Source organism: Sinocyclocheilus grahami, unplaced genomic scaffold, assembly GCF_001515645.1.
Source record: "Sinocyclocheilus grahami isolate Dianchi unplaced genomic scaffold, SAMN03320097.WGS_v1.1 scaffold433.1, whole genome shotgun sequence".
NCBI lineage: Eukaryota > Metazoa > Chordata > Actinopteri > Cypriniformes > Cyprinidae > Sinocyclocheilus > Sinocyclocheilus grahami.
In genome coordinates, this window is record NW_015505612.1 from 221,421 (window position 1) to 235,537 (window position 14,117).

General features: G+C 35.0%; 1 protein-coding gene across 1 annotated transcript in view; it reads right to left on the reverse strand.

Moving 5' to 3' along the window:
- The window catches only part of LOC107551777 (sodium-coupled neutral amino acid transporter 3-like), a 46,823-nt gene that overhangs the window by 6,049 nt on the left and 26,657 nt on the right, over window positions 1-14,117 (reverse strand). The window contains exons 6-12 of the mRNA XM_016233503.1: window positions 10,932-11,005; window positions 10,202-10,294; window positions 9,369-9,450; window positions 4,726-4,808; window positions 4,469-4,527; window positions 2,088-2,252; window positions 482-561 (exon numbers count right to left, since the gene is read on the reverse strand). Of these exons, the coding sequence (XP_016088989.1) occupies window positions 482-561; window positions 2,088-2,252; window positions 4,469-4,527; window positions 4,726-4,808; window positions 9,369-9,450; window positions 10,202-10,294; window positions 10,932-11,005 (636 nt within the window). The remainder of the gene's footprint in view (window positions 1-481; window positions 562-2,087; window positions 2,253-4,468; window positions 4,528-4,725; window positions 4,809-9,368; window positions 9,451-10,201; window positions 10,295-10,931; window positions 11,006-14,117) is intronic.

Here is a 14,117-nt window from a genome sequence, read left to right on the forward strand (position 1 = left end):
TATATATATATATATGTAATTTAATGTAATTTGTAATTTATTCCTGTGATGCAAAGCTGAATTTTCAACATCATTACTCCAGTCTTCAGTGTCACATGATCCTTCAGAAATCATTCTGATATGCTGAAAAAGTTAGAAAGTATTTTTGTTACATTAAAACCATGCTAACATGCATATTGCTAAAGTTCTGTGGATAAACCCCATTTACTTCCATTGTAAGTGCCTCACTGTAATCCAGATTTGCTTTTTTAAATGAAAATTATGAAAAAAGTATGCCACAGGTGCTGTCGGTTGGGATTAACTTGTATCAAACCCATAATATTCTTGAATGTCTGTGAGCAAATATGTTAATTACAGACTTGTTAAACCATAGCTATCTGGACAGTGAAGCAGATGAATAGCTTTGCCCAGTGTAATAGCATCCATATGCACAACATGACTCATCTGTGATTCTAGTCCTGCGAAAGAACTTGCCACCTACTTGCGTAGCTCCGTGTAAATTGGCAGCACCTCGGGGTGGCACACAAACGCGAACGCCAGGATGGGAACCGTGTAGGCCGTCTAAAAACACACAGAGCAGACCACGTCACATCACCATGGATACAACAGCGGCAATCATAAACCCCAAACCCCACACTTTAAAGCCCATTAAACACTGTAGCACATTACAGAGAGCTAATTGTAGCTGTGATTAAATCAGACTTGGACAGAGCTCAGGCCTGGGCTCATTTAAAATGCTGGTCCTGTGTACATAGAGACGGAACGGACTGAGCTGAACACTCCTGACTACAGACTTTCATATTTATCAGTCTGACAGTAAAGGACATATGTGGGGACAAATGCACACGGTGATGTGTGAGTTGACACTTATGTATGTGCAGAGGATGTGATTATACTTAAGACATGAATAATAAAGGAATATAGCCCATAGACTGCAATAAATAAGAATGTGTTTGGGTAACCCATCTTAAAAAGCCTGTACTGACCTAAGACTACATTTACCCAATCAAAAGATCCATAGTTCAAGTAGGATGAATGAATGGATGTATTCTATTGCTCAAAGGTTGCTTTTTCCTGTTTTTGAGTTAAGACTTTGTTCACCAAGGCTGCATTTATTTGATCAAAAATACAATAAATACAATAAAAATTGTAATGTGAAATATTATTACGATTTGAAATAACCATTTTCTATGTTAAAATATATTAAAATGTAATTTATTCTTGTGATGGCAAAGCTGAATTTTCAGTGTCACATAATCATGATTTGATCCTTCAGAAATCATTCTATAATGCTGATTTGCTGCTCAAGAAACATTTCTTGTTATTATAAATTATTATAAAAACAATTGTGCTGTTTAATATTTTTGTGGAAATTGTGTTTTTTTCCCCCAGGATTATTTGTTGAATAGAAAGTTCAAATTGAAATCTCAACATTATAAATGTCTTTACTCTTTAGTGTAACTTTTGATCAATTTAATGCATCCTTGCGGAATAGAATAATTTATTTTTAAAAAAACTTACAGACCCCATCTTTTGAACTGTATAGTCTCATTTATGTCTCAGATGTTTCTCTTAAATTTCTTACGGACATAAAAGTTTAATAAAAGACATGACAAACACAGATAAAAGTCATATGGGTTTGGAATGACATGAGGGTGACCAAATTATGGCAAATGATTTAGTTTTGGGTGAACTGTCACTTCAAGGACATGTTTATGATTTTTGTTTCCTATAATAAGAGAGCAAAAGAGAGGTAGCGGGGAAACACCAGTTTTCTCATATTTTTCCAATTTAGCAGACCACTCTGCAATGATATTTAAAACCACAGCCCATCAAAGGTTCCCTAACTACTTTAGAAATGCGAATATATTATCATAACATAAACTGAAAATCCAGATTTTCATGCAGTTTGAGAACTTATATCTAAACGGCTGCTTGGATTAAGCCCAAATATATGTGAGTCATGCAACGGTTCATTGGGAACTACAGTGTGTATAATTTGGCTTAAAGTCTTATATCACACGACTCATAAGAATGTCACAGCGTGATTTCAGTATATTCATATTCTAAGTTACACAAAGATATACCTGTGAGTTGAGGTTAAAGAGGCGGGGGGTGCAGGCAGGGTCACCCTCAGGGGTCATCGCCACTCCTCCGGGGTCAGCCGCCACACTCGTGTTAAAGCCCAATGCTGTCCTGTTATGGGCATAGTCATCAAAAGGACATTTGACCTGGAACGTCTTATAGATCACCTGGAGGGAGACAAGAGATGGAGTATTTAACAAGTCTTGCAAAAATCATTTTTTCCCCTTAGGCTCCACTTATAGTTAGACACCATGTTTTTTTTTCATGACGATTTCAAACTTGCTTTCTGTCCCTCATAATTAAATGGGACAGGTGTTTTTAATCCTATAAAGCCTATTTTCATGTCATATTTGATAGGCAAATTTCTAAGGAATTTAAATGATCAACATCAAAACTTCTTGTACTCAATTTACTACAGTACATGCCTTCTGATGTCTAACTGATAATTTGGACTTTTTTTGGAAGTCCTTTTAGTATAATTCTAAACAAAAACATCACATTTCGGTTGCGTTACGTGTGTCTTGTTGCTGTAAAAACATATTTTTATAAAGTAAACTTAAGAATATATTTTATTTATGTTAGTAATATTTCAAGATAAACACTTGATTGAAGCAACTTAGGTTTATTTGATTATCTATATAATTTTTTAAAAATCATGTTCAAAATCACGTTAAAATGAGAGTATCAAATATGATACATCAGACATTTATCCGTTTATTTCTCAATTATCATTGTATTAGATTGCATTATATGTTTTGCACCACAATAAAAAAACTACAGAGCTTTGATCATAAAACTAAACATTTCAATATTATCTTACTAAGACATATTATTGGGAGATATACAACTGATATTTACGTATATGCATTTTATGTTAGTAATTTGTTTTTTTCTCCTCAAATTGAGCTCCACATTCTCTGATATAATACTATATGAGCCATAAAAGCCTGATGCATCAAATATGATATTCAACAAAACACGCATCTTAAAACGTAAAAAAAAAAATATTTGGTCTAATTTTTCTGACTATTATTTTATACTTTACTGGTTTAAACCTTAAAATAGGCATTGTTGTAAATGTAGGTAGTCATTTGTTGATTTATTTAGTCTTCTGAAGTCAGAAATCCAAGGATGAGTTGTGACTCGTGTTTACGGCGTAGTTTCAAAAGGATAGTATTTTTGAGTTATGAATTACATCATGTTCATACATTATACAGTTTATATTTATATATATATAGATAGATATAGATATATAAGCATGGTTTCTCATGATATGAGACCTTTAATACTAAAAGGTACACATCACTGCTTTATAAGGTATTTTTGAGTTATGAATTACATCATGTTCATACATTATACAGTTTATATTTATATATATATATATATATAGATAGATATAGATATATATAGATATATAAGCATGGTTTCTCATGATATGAGACCTTTAATACTAAAAGGTACACATCACTGCTTTATAATGTCATTTATCAGTGTCACATGACCAGTCAGATGAGAGCTGGGGTGGCTCTGTCGCCATTGCGTCTTTTCATTTGGTGCTTATCTGAATCACAGCAGGGATGGTGAATCAAGAGAAGAAGAAAGAGGCAATGTTATCATATTCAGACAGGACCATGTTGTAAAGACTGGACAGTTTCATAAATCCAGCTTGCAGATGTGGCCCAGCCAATGCCACACACACACACACACACACACACTAGTGTGAGGACAGAAAGAGTGAGAGCCGTGCGCAAAGATTAAAGCTCCCCTCCAAAACTAGGTCAGTGAGGTACACCAAACACAACCCCACTCTAAAAATACAAGACACTCTCACACAACATCACTCGCTGGTCCTGCTGGTGGAAAACAGGAGCACATCCTTAAATCACCCAGCTTACTATAAGATTTATAAACTGCTAATTGGAACTGTACCAAGATTCAATATTAATGTTCACGCTCTCAGCACAGTATTCACAGAGAAATTTCAAAATAGCAGAATTCTGCTTCGTGATTGCAATACTAAGCAGCACGTGGCAAATGAATGAAACATAGTTAAAGGGATAATTCACCCGAAAATGACATGTCATCATTTACTTGCTCATGTTGTTTCAAATCTGTATGACATCTTTGGTGGAACACAAAACAATATGTATTTCAGCAATATTGCACAATCGTGAGTGATTTTGTTTAGACTATTATACAACAATTAATAGAGTAAGTTACATTTAGACACAACATTGACAGTTACATAAAAGAAGTCCAAACCACCTGTCAATGGACTGTGCATGAAAAAGGCAAGAAAGTCATAGAGAGAGGACATGAGGATATACAGATGAAGAATTCATTTTCAGGTGAACTATTCCTTTAACAAGAGCAACAAACATACCGCAATAAGGAAGAAGACCATACAACTGAGAGAGAAACCGCTGGTGTAGCCCAGGTACCCTGAAACACAGTGTTATGAATAGGTGACAATTACCCACAACACCTCTGTAAGCAGTCTGATCTGGGCAATACTCTCACAATTCAATAAAACATGAATGCTACCATTTTACATTATGCAGATGAGCAGACAGGAAGTTGTGAGCAGAACAAGGGGTATGTGTAATTAGACATAAGAGTCATAAGTTTGAGATGACTTACCGAGCTGCTTCATTAAAGCCAGTGGCAAGATGACACTGCATGATACAATGACGACCAGGTAATTGCCATTTAAATACCACTCCCTGCCAAATAAATCACAGAAGAAAGACAGACACAAAACAGAATTATAAATGGTTCAAAACAACTGGTTTCTTAGACAATGGAATGTTACAACAATACATTTAAGTAATTTTTCCACTATTAGAAGGTGTGAGCCACAGAGCCTTTCCATTTGTAAGTTTATGTTAGATAAAAATGATGGTCATATATTATTCTTACCAGTGTTGTTATTGTAAACTAAACTATAAAAAAAAAATTATTGAAATAAAATAAAATATAAATATTAGGTGAAAAAAATGTAACTTAAAAACGTAATATTAAAAATGCTTCCTTGACAACTAAAATAAGTTTAAGTACTAAAATGACTAAACCTAAAACTTCAATAAAAATAAAGCTAAATAGAAAAATTAAGAAAACTAATAAAAATTACAACACAAAAAAATTACTAAAACTTCAACTAAAATTTTACATTAAAACTGAAAAATATTAAAATAAAAGCTCATTCAAAATATTAATAAATACTATATCATATAAAAATACACAAATAACACTGATTGTTACATTGTTACATAAAACTATGCATTGTTTTACATTTTTCATTGTTTTACTAGCTTATTATGGAAGAACAGTTTATTGTGATTATTAATACTCATGCATTTATTCACTGAACATTATGTTTCAAATTTGTTTCATATCGCTCTTGCTGCTGTTTTATAAAAACAATCAATGTTGTATGTTACAGTGATTTTACCATGCTTAAGGGGTTTCAGGCCAATAAACACCCATTAATTGTAATGAAACCACTGTATGGTTTCAAGTGGCTTTTAAAAAATATTGACCTATTTAACATTTCCCTTGTGCATTTGAATATGGAGCAGCGGTTCTCTAATTAATTAACACTAATGCATTACATTTTCATAATAATAAATTACTGCTTACTACAGTATGTTCTTTAAATGGCTTACAGTGCAATTCATCAATCACATTACTAAACAACACCAGGACATGGAGCTGGTGATTATTTTGAGGGAGTGATCAGTGCCCTTCCTTTTAAATGTTTTGGGATGTGTGACTGAGCAACTATTTAGACCCAAACCCTTGTGCTCAAACACAGGCCAATTTAGAGGAAATCCTCTCCCTCTCTAACTCGTCCTAAAGCTGCTAATCTTGTTATTCTGCCCCCCATTAAGACCAAATACATGGCATCTCTCAAAGAAGCTCTGAACAACAAAGACTGAGAGACTTATTAGGGACGGCTCATACCCTGCCCGGAAATTCAGCTTGATATGAGACAATGGAGTGACTCCATCAAGCCAAAGATGTTCAGTGAAGTGTGGATTTTATTAAGTGGAGATAAGGTATGATCTCATTGAGGTGAAAGATGCCAGGTACATGGTCAGCAGAGCTAAAACAAAGTTATTTCGGGAGGTCAAGCTAAACTGGAGGAGATGGTGCTTGACTCTCTACTGGTTGGCTCAGGATCCGTATGCATGTGATGTTCATTTTCTGCCACAGGTTTTTTTTACATGGGCAGTAGAGTGAGTCAGTCGTTGAAAGGCATGCCAACACTTGCCTGAACACACTTCCTCTCAACAGTTCTGCACCCCACCCACCCCTTCACGTCTAGTCTGGATGAGGACATGTCTGGGTGCAAAATGGGCACATTTACTGTACATGCCCACTTTTAACCAACTTCCTTACCAAAGTGACTTAAAATACAGTGCACAAATTGTGGTATTGCCAAATAGCAAGACAGGAAAAGAAGAAAATAACCACTTTCTCACACACACAACAGCTTTCTGTCTTTTATTTGCATTGCCGTCATTCGCATATCAAAACCAAATTCCAAAAGCTAATAAATATATCTAGACTGTAAAAAATTTCCACTGCACTTCAACTTAAAAATTTAAACTTTAGTTGTTAAATGAGTCATTTCAACTTCATCTCATACAACTTGCAAAAATGAAGTTGAGATGAATTAAATTATTTTGATGTGTTAAAGTAACGGAAAAACAGATGTTGCCTTATTTCACATTCTTTATATTTCTATATATATATATATATATATATGTATATATATATAAACGAGGCATTTGTTTTCATCCAGTGGGGACATAATTACGGATTATAATGACTTATACTGTGTTTTGCCGCGTAAACATAAAACCATGTCTGCATTTGTGATCGGAGAAATTAAAAACAACAAGTGCTACTCTACACTGCTCAAAACTCGCGTTTGAATCGTCAGTGGCAAATTCTTTAAATATATAAAAAACGTACTTACAGTCTGTGAGTCAGAACAGCCGGCATTGTAGTCTACTCTACCAGGATCAGGAAACAGTCCTCCATAAAATCCGCTGGACACAAACTGTTCTGGAACAGTGTTATAAATACAACTTAACCACTGATTTCTAGTCGTGTCCTCTTTTGGAAGGCCAAACAAAGTAGTTTCGCTTTCACATCGAAACACACGGCGGGCTAGAGTGAGCAGAGGCCGGAGGCCTAGAGTGAGCGGAGGCCGGCTTGAGTGAGCGGCGGTGGGCGAGCTTGAGTGAGCGGAGGCGAGCGGGCTTGAGAAACCGCGCAGCCGGCCTGGTTGACTCTTAACTTTTATAAAGAATATCTCTTTGGATTTGATACTTTAGTCTTTGCAACTTTACAGATCTTCTTTATGCACCAAGAGCTTGTAACACTCCAAAGAGAAAGGAAAACTTGAAATCGCAGCATATGACCCCTTTAAGGCTTTTAGTGTATTTTTGATCAAATCAATTCAGCCTCGATGAGTGTAAGAGACTTCTTTCAAAAACGTTTAAAAAATCTTACCGACCCCAAACTTTTGAATGGTTGTGCATATAATCAAAGTTTGTTACATATTTGTCTTCCTGACTGACATGAATATACACATAAGTACAATTTACTGAACGGACTGTTTATCCTTCACCCTTGTTTATATTTGTGTCAAATTAAATATAATGTCTACAATGACTATAAGGTCCTTTTAGAAAACTTTCCTACTGGTGTTCATTTACACAAACTGTTACACATCTAGATTCATGGGCACTGCCTGCTAAAACTGAAATGAATAGTCAATGTTTACTGCTTCATGATCTTCCTCGCTAGCCTGGAGAGGTGAGGAATTCAAATGAGGCAGCCAAAGGTCGTTTCTCTGGAGTTTTTGAGGTGTCCTCCAGAGTGTGTGCACAGGCCTTCTGTCAAGCCGAGCTCCAGTCATCGCATCTGCAGTCGGCTTGCGTCACGGACTGTCACACACACACACATATACACACACATTTCCTTGGCTGGGCAACCGAGTATTATAGTTAGGAGAGATCTGACCTTCACATGCATACAAACCTGTTCTCATCAAATCTAGTCCATCTATCATAGTTCTACTCTAACACACACACACTTTCACACAGTTGTGCTGGAGGATTTTACTATGTGACTCAGAAATCTTCAGGGACCTATTGATCAGAGAGAAACTGCACAGCTCACACACATACACAAATTGGCAGTAATCGTTACCAGGGGCCAAACTGATGTGGTTGCTAACGTTAAAACCCTCTTGCCCACAATGAAAGGCTGGTATGTGACAAAAAGAAAAAGATATGCCATTGAAAGAGATGCTTTTCCAGACTTGACTAATCAAACAACCTTTTTCCCTTTTTCAGTGCAGACATGCCCACACACTGCATTCTGTCTCTCTTTCTCTTACTTTTTTTTCTCCCCAAAGGACATTTTTATTGCTGTCATGGAGCTGTTAGTTATGTTTCATATAAGCTACCAGTAAAAAGTTTGGAATAATTTTTTTTTTTTTAATGTTTCTGTTTTTTTATATATATTTTATAATGTCATTTATTTCTGTGATTGCAAAGCTGAATTTTCAGCAGCCATTACTCCAGTCTTTAGTGTCAAATTATGTTTTAGAAATCATATAACATATGACACTGAAGGCTGGAGTAATGGCTACTGAAAATTCAGCTTTGCCATCAAAGGAATAAATTGCATTTTAAAATCCATTCAAATAGAAAACAGATCTTTTGAATTGTAAAATATTAAATTATTTCACAATATTACAATTTAAAATTGTACAATTTTTAATTATTTCACAATATTACAGATTTTACTGTATTTTTTTGATCAAATAAATGCAGCCACGGTGAGCAAAAGAGACTTCATTCAAAAACATTTGAAGACTTTTAATCACATAACCACAGTTTGAGACATTGTTGAGACCTTGTTTAAGACCTCTCCTGAAACTTTAGATGAGACTTGTGCAACATTAGTCTTTTTCTCAAAAGAAACATTTGAAACTGCAGACATTTGGTTTCCATTTAATGTCACTGTTATCTAGTAGAAACAATTGCATACATTAAAAATATCTCATGTTTTATTTATCTTTCTAGTAAGTCTTTCTGTGTTTCAAGCATGTTAGGGTATCGACCCTAACATGCTTGAAACTGGTCACATAGTAATAGAAAGTCTTGATGTGGCCAATAAACAGTGGAAAAAAAAGGTGATGCATTTGTGTTGCTTTCTGGGAACTAAAACACAACTTTAAACACACACAAACGTGTACTCACCCTGATGGATTATCCACCTTGAGAAAAGCCTGGATAACCAGTGGAAACTCATACTTTACTATGTACAAGTAGCTGGACATGGCTATGAGAGAGAGAGAGAGAATGGCTGTGAGATGCATACACACACACACACACACAGACACGCACACGCACATATACGGTAAACAACCTAATCCAGGATGTATTCGTCCACTCCAGGGGATTGTGGTTATAAATGTCACAATAAAGAAGAGAATTAGTTCTATATATATATATAAATATATTATTATTATTTTAATCATATCTTTATTAACTTTTCTTAGTTCTATATTTAGTTTTTATAAACATGCACCAAATGCCAATCAGCTCAGGGTCTTTTTCCAATCACTGTAGATTTAATCCCGGATCAAATGACAAAGCTCTTATACATCTTAAATATTATAAAATAATGTTATACAATAAGCCAGAGATTGAGATACATTTAATTACTTTATATTTATTACATTACATCAGTGATTAACTGATTATCAGAAATCTTGGAATAGCCTATAGAAATATTCAACAATTTTGAAATGAAATCATTTATATTCGTAATAATAATCAGCAGATGGACTGCAACATTAATAATTATTTGTGTTGAAATGGACTGCAGCCTGTCTACAACACTGAGGAAACAGAGGAACGGTTACTATGATAATGAAGAAATAAAAAATAACAGAGTGATGGCCTAGAGCGTAAATGAATGAATGAGACTGCTATCTAAGGCCAGTCACTCTCTCTGCAGAGGTGTACATGTGTGCTGTGCCCTTGATGGGTCGCAAAGCAATACATTGTGACGTTTGCAAGAGGCTCACCTCCAATATTCTGCAGGGTGATTGCAATGCCGGCAGCCATCTTGCCTGGTGTGCCGAAGGCTCGGAAGCCCAGTTGTTCATAAGCTCTAATGCCTGACAACAAAGAAAAAAAGAGACGTGAAATCCATACATTGCCCATTTGCTATTAATATACAACTAATCCCCCTCCCCAAAATATTTTTCTTCCTCTGAATAATTACGATACATTTAAAACTGTATGTGATGATAATAATAATTATATCACAAACATGTCTTCTTCCAAGTAATATAGTCTTACTAATTAAATCAGATTCAGTTTTTATAGCATTCAAATGTATTCATTATTAAAACGACTATCACGGATATCATGGTATATGTAAGGTTTGTTTGTTTTTCAAGGTAACCATGTGGTAAATGTGGGTTTGGGGAAAAAATGTAACCATGGGCTTATAGTTGATATAGCACTGACAATGACAGGCACAATTGATCAAGCACAGCAGACGCTCTGCTATTTTTAGCCTAATGCACACCAGAAATATTCTGGCCAATTAAAATCTCTCACAGAGGAGTGAGGCAGATGGTCACTGAGCCAACAACGAGAGCAATGTCACATCAGTTAACACCTCCATCTAAATCAGCTTTTCATTTTAGCAGGGTAAAGGTTCAGGAACAGTTTTCATATCCAAATTATAGTCTTAACTACAGAGGAGAGCTTTAAACTGGTACTGGGTCAGTGTGATGAAATACTCACCCACAACGCCTGAAGATTTTAGCAGCAGGTGAATGGAGTATGAAGACAGACCAGCAATAACAGTGAGGAGAATTCTGCAAGACAGAAAAGACAAAATAACTGCAACTGGAACCAAATGTCAATGTGTTATATTTACAGAGTGCTGTAAAACAGCCTTTGGTTCAAAAGCACAGAACTGAAAGGGCTCAAAAGCACACATGGGACAATGCCACTCAAGACATAAAGTAATATTCTAGGATAAAAACAAGAAATGAAATATATTTATGCCAATTATGAAAAAAAGCTATTATAAAAAGGAATTTATGTCAGTCATAGAATATTATTACACTGCCCTACATTATATTTTCTGATAAGTCCAACACTTTCTCAAAATGTGCATTTTGTAACATTTTTGCTATTGAAAACCATTTGTAAGGTAATAAAAACCTTGTATTGTCACTTAATTACCAGAAAAGCTGCCACAGATATGATTCTGGTTTTCCTCTGAGCCAGGTTACAACTATTTGTTGAATTCTCAGCTGATTTTCACATGTATGAATGATTCTGAAGACTATTTTAGGTCTAATCCTGATTTCCACTTTTTGTACTCGAAATTCTTTGCAGATTTAAAGTTAAATGATACATTTTTAATACTTTTTTTTGTCAATAAAACCTAAACGTTTGACATGTATCTAATTCTGTTATTTTGTCAAGTGCATTGAAACGGTTTATAATTATAGTTATAATTATTGTATATAAATTCTATACATAAAAATATAAATTACATAAATTAAATGTATATCAATTATTTTCTATGATTACTTATTTTTATTTTCTATGACATGTCAGATATTTGATTTCTTGTATTTACAGTATAATTGAATAATTTAGAATAAAAAAATGTATGTCACTGTATATCTATCATTTATAAATATGCTATGTTTATATTAATATATAGAATATAGAATTAAAAATATATTTACAGGTCTAACTCTAAGAGCTGAAACAAGGTTATAGTCTCAGTAAGGTGGAAAAATACTAGACACCGTAATCACAGGCTAGTCACAGATAGCCCATAAGTGCAATGGCACCCTCCAGCTGCCAACATCTGGACGAACATCTCAAGCTGGGAACCCGAAATACGGTCTACTGACTCTTTTTCCTCCATGCAAATGTCCTGTTTAGTCCCTTTTCCTAGGTCCAGAATGTCTGGGCATCTTTACTGACCAGGCCTTCTCTGCCAAGCACTCAGTTTCAACTCCGCACTTTCTCACGTTTTCCCTTTTCCTTCTTTTTTTCCAAATGACGTGGCTGAACTGCAGGAGAAGTCAACGAGTGCAGTTCTGCTGGAAACGGCGGTGCCCTGACTTACACAAGCTCCGAAATGGATAATAATCAACATCAAAAACAAAAAACTCCCAGCCTTGACTAACATTCCACAAATATTTAAATAAGTGGAGCACAACTAGTACAGCTAATCACTTGCACTTAATAACAAATTACGCTTGAGGAGGCAGCATTATGAGAATAAAAAGCTTTGAAAAATCGGAGACAGAACATGCGATTTGTTCACCAGCTGCAGTGTGTTAGTGGATGCAGGTGGCTTGAATGAAGGCACTATGCGATCAGTTCAGTATCCAAACATCAGCTGATTGTGATGAGAAATTTGATATCATCCAAGCTCCAAAAGACAAAGAAAAAAGGTCTTAATTTAGGAGTTATATCTGTTCCAAAAGCTAGTAGATGCCTTCGAAAGCTTCCTAACTAAAATGAAATCTCACAAGTGACTGAATTGGAACACTCTACTAACCTGAGTCTTTAAATGTCTTGGATGAATAGAAAAGAACAAGATTTATTTAAAATAAAATCTTTTGTAATTATTAAAGTCTTTATTGTCACTTTTGATCAGTTTCCTTGCTGAATAAAAATATTAATTAATTTCTTTCAAAAAATAATCTTAATGGCCCCATACTTTTGAAAGGTATAGATACGTATGATGACAATATACAAAACTTTTAATTAGATAATTTTATCTGTTGATTCATTTCAACACGGAGTGAAATGTATTAATACTCAAAATTTCACTCAAATCATTTGCCATATTATTATTTATTTCCAAGAGCGTTAAATCTGAGATCAAGACCAGTCTTGAATGCTATGGTGCTAGAATGCCTTGTTAAAATTACAATTAATTTTGTATCACACACAATTCATTCAGGAGTGTCTGGATGTGTTTCTCCATTTACTGAAGGCCGTTTATCCAAGTGGCTTCATCAGTTCTTAAATTAATGGATAAACACATCTTAAGCAAATGGAAGAAGTGGATGACTCAAGCACAATGTTAATTGAGACTCCAGCAGTACTCTGTCACGGATGCTATAAAAGATTATTTTAATGGAGAAAAATACATGAAAAATTAATTGAGCGTGGTGCTACAGCAAATCATCATATCAGATTTTCTAAGTATCTACTTTGTATGACACAATTCTTGCTCCCACTGTTTTGAGACTTGTCTCATAAACATGTCTTTTTATTCCAGGAACATGAAATAAATTCATGTCCTTGAGCAATAACATGTCCCAGTAAGCCACAGGAAGCCGAATTTCAAGGCAAAAGCAAGACATTTTTCGGTTTGTCATAATCTTCCACAAAGAGCTGCTCTTTCAAAGACAACCAATAGAGCCCCCAGATAATTTAGGTAATAAAATTGTCCCAGATGCTTCTCCTTAAATTTCTTTAAAAAATAGAAGCAAATACACATATAAATATATATGATAATGACAGTTTGTTGAAATCTATTCCGAAACTCCACAGGAGACAAATGTGAGTTTACTAGGGTCTTTTTCTCAGGAGAAATCTGAGAGCAGGAGCCTCTGTTTGCTGTCACTCTTGTAAGAAAAGAGAGGAATGCCACACGCTGTTTTGTGATGCTAGATAGATAAGTTATCCTTGTTTGTGATGTTGTGTATTTCCAGGAGTCGTGGATTCACTCTCGTCTCTAGAGAACCGCTGCCCAGATTCAAAGTGACACAACAAAATCGAGCCTGAAGTCAACCCACAGCTCACACGGGCGAAACCCAACATCAACATTTCAGAATCTGTCCTCTATCTTCATCTATATACATTACACCATATACAACAAAAATCAGCATAAAATTTATGATAGCATATACATTACAACATGCTCATCATAAGCCATAAAGCATA